The sequence below is a fragment of the Panonychus citri genome, unplaced genomic scaffold (assembly GCF_014898815.1).
Source record: "Panonychus citri isolate SS breed McGregor unplaced genomic scaffold, ASM1489881v1 Contig00143, whole genome shotgun sequence".
Taxonomy (NCBI): domain Eukaryota; kingdom Metazoa; phylum Arthropoda; class Arachnida; order Trombidiformes; family Tetranychidae; genus Panonychus; species Panonychus citri.
Window position 1 is genome coordinate 1056779 of NW_026515548.1, and position 10167 is coordinate 1066945.

Sequence of the window (10167 nt, forward strand, 5' to 3'; positions counted from 1 at the left end):
AGTGTGACAATTAAATAATAATCATAACAATCAAACATGAGGATCAATTGTAATATTAATAATTTGATTGTTTAAATCAATCAATTGAAACACAATTAATTAACACTTGATTAAAATCAGAAAAATGAACATAAATATTAAAATAATTTTGATTTGGTTTGATTTGATTTAATTCAGTTAATTAGAGTTGATCAATTGGATTTTTTTTCCTGTTGATTAATATGAAAAAAAAACTTTCGATTTCTTAATTTGATTTAGATTTAAATTGTTGAGATAATAATAATAATTTGGATGTTGATTGTTGTGTTTATTGATTAAACTTGTGATTATATTTGGCTAACTGATTAAGAGACTTTTTTTTATTACTTCGATGGTAATAATCATGTCGATAGCCTGAGGGAAGCGTTTTTTTAATCAATACTTTGAGAAAGTGTATCATCAGAGTCTCAGGTTTAATTGAACAATTTTTTATTTGAATCTTCCTTAAGGGTGAATATTATTATCGTATCCAAATCTTATTATTAATATTTTTATTGTATAATTACCGTTATGCTCAACTACTATTAGCCAATATTGATAAAAAAAGGATAACCAATAAGCACCTATGGGTTAATCTAAAAAAACTTTATCGATTAGCTAATCATGTTTATCTAATCGCAATTAGTTATTGATTAATAGTAAAAGTTGATACCAAAAAGACCAGAAAAAAATTAGGTTAAGCCTAGCGCTTTATGGCGAGAGAGAGAGAGAGAGGAAGAAAGAAAGGGAAAAGATAAGAAGAGAAAGGAAAAGAAGACAAGGATGATAATGATGATAAAGAAGAAGAAAAAAAGAAGAAGAAGAAGAAGCCCTGAAGAATAATATTGGTTAGAATAATTTGATAGAAATTAAAGAAAAAGAGAAAAAGCGAAAAAGAAAGAGAAATTGTAAGTAAAGTAAGAGAACGGGAAAGTAGTAAGAGGGATTGAATGTTGGCTAATGTTCATCCTCTTTCTTGTTTATGATTCGATTCAAGGAGGGAGCCAGGTAAACTGTATCAGAAAAAGGAGTCATGAGTACCTGAGATAGTATATAAGATGAGAGATACCTGTTGATGAGACTCATTCGGCTTCTTAAAGTGAAAACACCAGCATCAAGTCAATCGTTTGGTTATAATCATATTTTAGGTAAATAACAACAATCATTTATAAACAATATCGACAAACATCATCGACACCAACACCTAAGCTCCATCTCTCCCTTTTCCCTTTAGTCTCTCACCTGAATAACCCAATCACCAAAATCGACTAACAATCAACTGAACTCTTTCTCTTTCTCTCTCTCTCTCCCATTCTCTCTTTCCCTTTTTCTCTCTCACTAACTCATTAACCTTTATTATTATTGTTTTGTGACAACTTTTTTTCTTATTCTTTGTATTCTCAATACAATTTATCGTTTTATCGGCGCCTGACGTCGATAACGTTCAATAAGTTCTAAACTCAGTTTCTCAAACCGAACCCAAGTTATCACTTATAATTAATCTTGTTTATTATCTTTTTTTTCTCTCTCTCTCTCTTTCGCCGCTATTTCTATTCAACGATAACTTCGACTTCATCATCGTCTCCATCATCATCACCAACGTTTCTTTTACTCCGTTATTTTTGACTGTTTTTCCTCGCGCTCTCTCTCTCGAATTGGTTCACCATTTAAAGGAATTATGCAATTTTCAGCTCTTGTGCTCATTTTGGGCACCCTTTCTATTAAGGGTTCCTTGGGAAATGATTGGGGATGGGAACCACCGATAGTCAAAGTTATCCACAAAGTTGTCCATATCCCAAAACACGTTCCAATTCCAAAAATCATCACAGTTCCAAAAATTGTTCCATACCCAAAGACCATCGCCGTTCCACATCCAGTTCATATTCCAGTAAAAGTACCAGTCTACAAGACCGTAAGTACTTTCAGATAATAATGATAATGATTTCAATTGAAATTCTTTTATTATCGTTTCATGATTATTGATTCAATTTTCTCCTTTCATTGATAATCTATTATTATGTAGATTAAGAAGGTTATCCCAGTGGCTAAACACATTCCAGTGCCCAAGCCAGTGCCAATCGCCAAGCCTTACCCAGTTGGAGTTCCAGTTCCAGTTATTAAACATCATCCAGTCCCAGTCTTCAAGCCAGTAGCCGTCGCTAAGATTGTCCATGTCCCATACCCAGTTAAGGTTCCCAAACCTCACCCATACCCAGTCCACAAGATCATCCATGTTCCCAAACCATACTTGGTTCCAGTTAAGGTTCCAGTCTACAAGGAAGTGATCGTCAAGAAGCCAGTTCAAATCCCAGTTCCGTAAGTGTCTCAATTATTGCAAATCTATTAACATATAATCTCGTGATGAAGATTAGAAGAGATAAAATTATCTTTACAAGAGAGTTAGATGAAAAAACCCTCATCACCTTCATCTCCATCATCTTTAGCTCTCTTTATTATAGAGAGAGAGAGAGAAAAAGATTTGATTAAAATTGGTTGACCCATTTTTGGGTCAAAGCGCTTGTTCGGGATAAAATTATCTTTCGTGGGTACAGCAATCAGGTAGAAAGAAAATTAGAAAGAGGGAAAGAAAGAGAGAAAGATACCGAAAAGGGGAGAGAGCAAGAGAGAGAGAGAGAGGAAGGATGGAGATGATAAAGATAAAGAGTAAGATGATAATTATAGTGAGATTATGATAAAGTACGAAAAAAGAGAAATCATCCTCATCTTTTTCATCATCACATAACCTTTAGCATCTTTGAATGATAACTTTTTTTATGAGACTTTCTCTATCTCTCTCAACTAACTATTTTAGTGATAGTTTATCAACAATTAGTAGAACATAAAAAAGAACAAAAAAAAGTTTCGAATATAAAAAATAACCAATATCAAACATGAGATGTTGACTCGCATCCATTTTTCACTCTCATCTTCATCTTAATTTTCCATCATCATGATAACTGTAAACATATTCAAAGTGTTTTCATTATTTACTATTAATCATTTTTAATATTAGTTAAAACTTTTTATTCCGCCATGATTATGATCTCAGTTAATGATTTGAGAGATGAAAATGATGAAGATGCTAAAATGTTTAAATACATGAGCTGAATACAGACTCATTGATGAGAATCAAAGCTCATCACTAAGAGAAGCAAAAACTGAAAATCAACAACAATCACAATCAAATAGTAACAGTTAACAATCAATTCTAAGTGAGATTGAATAAGACAGAAAACGTAACCAATAAGAGGCAATAGTAACTGGAGCTTGATTTAATTCCACTTTTCACTCTTGACTTACCTGCAATATCCAATCAACTCTCTCATTCTCACTCACATACCTGATTCTTTTGCTGAGCCTCATTTGATGATAATGATGATGAACAGAAATAGTAGCAAAAGAGGAGCAAAAATCAACATGAATAAGAAAAGAAAGAGAAGAAGAAGAAAAAAAGATAATCATCAACATAAGAAAAACGATCAAACACCCAGAGTAGATCACTATTAGAACGATAGTCGAGAAAATTTCACTTAAATTAACATTTAGCGTATTTTCAGTGATCGTTAAAAGCGATCATCTTTTAGGCCATTCTGATAGGAGCCGACATCATTTACAGGAAACAGGGAGAGAGAGAGAGAGATTAATAATTGAGGTCTCTCTTAATCTCACCGCTTTCTTAATATGAAGCCCACTTTTAACCGATCAAAACGGAAAGAACCATTAGTCGTTCCGTTTGCTATTCGCATGCCGATTAACAAGAACAACGATTAAAACATGATGATGAAAGATAATCACGATTAGAAAAGAGATAGAGAATTAAACTAAATCAGAACAACTTTTTTTTTCTTCTTTTTCGTTCAATCGAGATTTGTACGAATTCGCATTCTTACCTAAATTTCATTCATTTCAGTTTCTTGGAAAAACATTTATCAATTTTCCCCTCAAATTCATTCATTCATATTTTCTAATCTTTTTGCTAATCATTTCTCTCTCTCTCTCTCTCTTTATTTTTAACTTTATCCTCATCAACTTATTACATCTTCATCTTCATCTTCATCACCATCATCATCATGATGTTGTACTCATTTCCAATCTCAACCCCGCCTGCGAAAAAAAAACATCTCGACTTAATTGGTATTCAAACGTGAATAACAATCAACTTGGATGAAAAAAAAACAACATCAACACCAAATGGATTGTAATTAATAACTAATCTGATTAATCCGTTAATCTAACAGAGTTTACATTAAGAAAAAGCCAGTTTACCACCCACCCTCATACGAGGCATGGAAGGCCGCTGCCAGTCAACAACACGAGCAAAAGGTTGCCCCCAACACCCCAATCAAACCTGAACAAAGCAAGAACTAGATGATCACTTCATCCTCATCCAAGTTCATCATCATCAACACACAAACACACAAACACACAACACAACACAACACAACACACTCCATCTCTCGCCATCATCGATGCATCCTTCATCTTCACCCCCTTTTTTTAACTTCATGCAACACCAACCATCATCAACACCAACAACAACACTTTCATCATCATAAATATACATAAAAACATCATCATCAACAAACCATCAAAGAAACATAAAAAAATCTTGTAGTAAAAACATCAACAAATAAATTGATTCAGATGATAAAAGAAAGAGATGAAAAGAAATCAGAATTGATTGGAATGCAATTAACTGGACTCATCACCATCTCCATCATCATCATCATCATCAACAACCATGGTGACCAATACTCTTTTTCCTCGATTCTCTCACCTTTCATCATCAACAGATCAAAATGCTTTATAAGATCAAACATGAAAATCTACTAATTATCAATTTTTTTGTTCCAATTATTATCAAGAAAACCGATTGAGTCCAAGCTCAAAAAATATGATTTCTTTTTCTTCTGAAAAGAGAACAGAATTTTTATATTTTCAAAACTTTCTCCATGCATTCCCTTAATTCTTGATAATAATTAACACTAATTAGTAATTAGTAATTAATAGAAACACAAGAGACAATATGCCAATAACAATAACTTCAAATTCATCATCCGCTGTAAATGTACAGAGATTTGAAAGAGAAACGAGAAGAAAATGATAAGAGAAGAGAGAAAAGAAGATGATGAAGATATGCAAATGAGAAGAAGAAGAGAAAGAAAGAAAAATGAGATGAGAATGAAAGAGAATGTATAAAGATGGAAGATAAAATGATCGATAGAATTTTTCTATTCTCTTTTTACCTGAATTCTTTTATCACTTCTCACCTTTACTCTCATTTTTAATTTTTTTTTCTTTTTTCTTCAAACTTTTCCAATTCTCTCTCATCACTAATCTTAATCTGATTCTCCCTTTTTAATCCTATCAATTTCTGATAATCTGTTAATCAACAACTCAAATCATCATCATTATCAATTGCAAAGGTTAATTGATTTGCCATAAAAAAATTAAGAATAACAATTAAACATGGACAGTAAAAAAAGATCACTTTTTTTCCTCATTGACCATTGCCAATTGGTCAGCTAATTAGCGGATCATTGAGCAATTAATTGTTGACCTGTTCAATTAACAAATACAGTCTAATGATGAAGGTTAAAGATTTGTTGACTAATTAGATTTGCAATTGTAAAAGTAAATTGTAATTTTTAATTATGCAAACAAACACCAATCGATTAATCTGATTACCTCCCAACTGACCATCAAATTGAAAGCAACAAGGGAATGTCCAGTTAATCAAGACAACGACGACGATTTCGAGCAAGGCAAAACAAACGAAACAAAAGCTAAAATCCCAATCACCTTTGACCTCTTCCCCACCCACTTCCACTTCCTCCTCCTTAGTGAACTTTTTTGTTTTTATATTAACATATTGAGTAGATTGTAAAAATATATCTGCAAACATCATTAAAAATATTACACTTTCCATCATTTGCTTGTCACAAACATTATTTATCTCCATCCTCATCTCTCTCTCTCTCTCTCTCTCTCTCTCTCTCTCCTCATCCTTCTACCTACAGTTATTTTATCCCCTCATTCAGCGATTGATAGTAAATAATATGATACAATCATTTAATTATCCACCCAAATCTTAAAAGTAAACACAAGTAGATCTTATAATCGCCGCGGGCGATCAACCACCTCTTTCTCATCCACTTTAAGCTGACCACTCAAAGATTCATATCATCATATTGTTGACAGTTTTTCGGACATACAAATTACCATTTGAATCCATGATAAACTTGATCCTAATGACCAAGAGAGAGAGAGAGAGAGAGAGAGAGCGTAAATGAACTGAAAGTTCTTGCTCTTTGTTGATGATGATAAATGGTCGCGGACGTGAAAGTGACCTGAATCGCTTATGATAATGACGGTAAAAGGTTGGATATCTTGTTGATTATATTTATATTTACATTTAAACAATTCAGAAGCAATTTAGTTAAATTGGTTTAGCAAATCATCTTGAAAACAGGTCTCACCATCATCTTATTATAATGAGAGGTCAATTTTGTATCTTATTTCATCATCACCATTATTTTTAAGCAGCAAAATGATTACGATGACCAATAGCTATTAAAATTCAGTCTCACTGATGATGGGAAGTAAATTAATTGTTTTTTTTTACAATTACAACTACAATGTATTAAATTTCATTCCAATTATGATTGTCATCAAATTAAATTATCTGATTTACTCTCGTCATCATATCAACACCCTTGCAACTTTGATTGTTGATCTGCTTTCAAGGGATCAGAAATTCAGGAAGATTTTTTTTCCTTCTTTTGATGAACAATTTTTGAAATAATTTAATGTTAACAATCAGAATTTGATTGTGAAAAAGTTTAATTACAATTACCATGAATTGATCTTCTAATAGTACATTAAATTAAATGTTAAATTGTCATTAAATTGTTACAAATTTAGTGAAAGCTTTGTTACTTTTTTTGAGCAATAAACTATTAGCGTTAAATTTTTTATTTGATTATTCAGTTTCATCATCATGATAATCATGATGAATTCATCATCATTGAGCATATCATTTATTTTATCATTAATAAGATACGAACATGACTTTTTCTTGTTCTAATTGTTAGTGGATTGTTATTCTCGACTGAATTTAGTGATTTACTTTTAGTGACACAACTGATTGTTGTCAATTATTGTTTGATGATGAACAACAATTAAACAAAAAGCAAAACAAAACAAATTTTCATTATCATTTTTGAATAATAATTCAGAAAATAACTAAATAAATACTCAATTTATATGAAAACAAATCAATTAAGACAATGAAAACAGTTCTCATTGAGATGTACATGTACATGTATCATGGTGATGATGATGATGATGATGGACAATAAACAAACTAAGTGAAAGTTATTGTTGATCAAATATCAACAGGTAACCAAAAAAAGTTTCCAAACAATCAACAGATATTCAGAGCGAAAAAGGAGGAAGATGAAGAAAAAAGTGATCATCATCAAGAAAGATTCCTGAAAGAGATAGAAAGTGATGATCATCAGGATGCAGATGAAGATGAAGATGAAGATGAAGATGAAGATGCTAAAAGAGGCATCAACGATATCGTGATAATCGTTGCAACGAAAAAATCGTAATTCTAATATTACGAAAGCGGCATTAACGAAACTCTATCAAATGGTTTGCTCATCAAGCCAGACAAATGACAATGATGATAAAAGATGATCGAAGATGGAAGACAGAGAAGATAAGCAGAAGAAAGAGGAAAAGAAAGAAAAAAGAAAGAAGAAAAGAAAGAGGATTAGAAAAAGAAAGAGTGAGGAAAAGAGAGATGATTTTTTTTTCTTTCTTTTTTTTCGTACGTTCGATTTGATGTTTAAGTTCAATAGTCGCAATAAGGTTTGGTTTTAGATGTTGAGAATCGATCGTCATCTTGAAATCGACTTTCGCTCTTTCATAAGCTCTTTCGATATGTAAATTGGTTCGATAAAGAAAAAAGGTCGTCGAGCTTTTCTAAACTCAGCTACAGAATCAAACGAATCAGTTAAATGACAATCAAAAAGGAGTAACAATTAAACTGAATCAAGCTAATTGAGTGAACACAATCAGAAAGTAAATAGTCAAGTAAACACAATAAACTTGTTCAAATCCAAAACGTGAGTGATTTAAATTATCATCATCATTAGTTTTACCTTTTCAATTTTAATTCAATTGTTTTATTAATAAATTACTTTCCATTATGAAAGAAAACATAATCATTAATAATCATGCTAATTACTAATACTATTACTATTTACAACAATTAAACAATCTACCAATTAACTAACCATAGAAAGTGTTAGTTTGTTATTAACATTACATTATAATTGTCAAGTATTAACTTGGTGTCATTTCAATTTTCTCATTATGATTAACAATTCAAGTTGAACAATTAAATTAAATTATTACATTCGTCATTTCCTTTTCTCTTGATTAGACTTAATTAACTCTTTTCGATCACATAAATTAGTGGTTACTATTTATAAATTGGGTATGATTACAATTATGTTTGTGTGTGTGTGGATTAAAATATAAAAAGAAAGTAAATTAAATTAAATTAATTAATCAACGCAATTAAACAAATGGAAAGTCACCTCATTCACAACAATATTGAAAGACAAAGATTAAGTTGCTCTCATTTACTTTCATCAAATCGAGAGTCTATTTTTATGATTAATTCATTGAGCATAATTATCAACATTATATTATGTTATCTAATTAGCATCAATTGATGAGAAGATGATGATGATGATGATGATGATTAGCTAATTGTGATTGTAATTGTAAGTGTTTTTTTCCAACTAATTGTTTGATTTGAGATAAAAATGATTTTCCCTTTTTTTGCTCATTCTAATCAAATATCAATTGATTATATCGATTAGTGATTAGGTAAACTGCCGACGGCACTTTGGGTTTGGTTGGTTTAAAAAAGGATTTAGTTCATTAGAAACACAAACATGTTCAGTTGTATTAATTTACTTTTACTTATTAATATTAATTGAGTTCTGATTATTATTATTATTACCTTATTTTCGTCGAGTCAATTTTAAGGTAATCGAGGTGGGAAAATGAGGAAGAAGAGGAACAAGAGGAGAGATCGTGGTGGTGGGAGGTAAAGTCTTGATCGAATCTGAAACCAGTAGGAACTGTGAGACTAAGATTAGAATAATCGACTCAGGTGTTCGTTTTTATAGCTCAAGTTCCGGTTTAAAGATCGATCTTTTTTTCTCTCGACTTTTTCTCTTCACGTAAAACTTGACCATTGGTCAGCAAGACAATCGACTCGACTAACCGACGAATTAATTAACTGCAATAGATAAATTAGTTATCCAACCTATCGAGTCAACTTCGATTCTCTGATCGAATCGATTTGAAAAAGATCACAAGAACTGAGTTTTTCCATCTCAAGACTAATCCTTTTAACCCTTTACCTTTCGCTTGATTTGATTATAATCGATTGAATTTCTCACTTGATTAGCGATAATCAAATAATCGGATACTTCACGATTAATTTTCCATTTAAATTGAGCTAATCGCTTTCAATTAATTGTAATAACAAAAACTTTCTGTTTAACTATCAAAATCAACGATAAACAATAACAACAACAACAAGAAAAAACAGAATTAAATTTTCCGTGATTTAGATTATGATTATAATTTTAGATTGATCAGAATTAATAATCAACCAAAGTTATTATTAAATTGATACCTTAATTTACCGTTAAACTATTAACTACAACAATCTATTTCCATCATTTGAAATGGCAACAATTTAATGATAATAATAATAAAATATTGATGAAGAATCAAGGAAAAAAAAGTTTTAATCTTATTTTTTTCATTAATCTACAACAAGATTAACCAACTGATTAAATCATCAGCATCATCATCATCATGAAAATAGATTAAAAAATGAAAGTGATACTTTAATCATTTCATCAACAACCAAAGCTTCATAAAAGTTTTACTTTAATTTGGTTGACCAATAAACAATCTATGAGATGGACAATTAAATTAATGATGTTGATTGACGACACGAACTCATTTGGTAAATTGTATCAAATTGTGGGTCGAATCGGTAATTCAGTGAAACTTGATTATCATATAATCATAGTTATCATCAATCATTAA

General features: G+C 30.9%; 1 protein-coding gene across 1 annotated transcript; it reads left to right on the forward strand.

Moving 5' to 3' along the window:
• Window positions 1–1007: 1007 nt before the first annotated feature.
• LOC128396088 (zinc finger protein 512B-like) lies at window positions 1008–5946 on the forward strand. Its single transcript, XM_053356612.1, has 4 exons — window positions 1008–1166; window positions 1692–1930; window positions 2042–2334; window positions 4257–5946. Exons 1-4 carry the CDS (start codon window positions 1094–1096, stop codon window positions 4384–4386), a joined length of 735 nt encoding a protein of 244 aa, XP_053212587.1. The 5' UTR covers window positions 1008–1093; the 3' UTR covers window positions 4387–5946.
• The last annotated feature ends 4221 nt before the right edge of the window (window positions 5947–10167 follow it).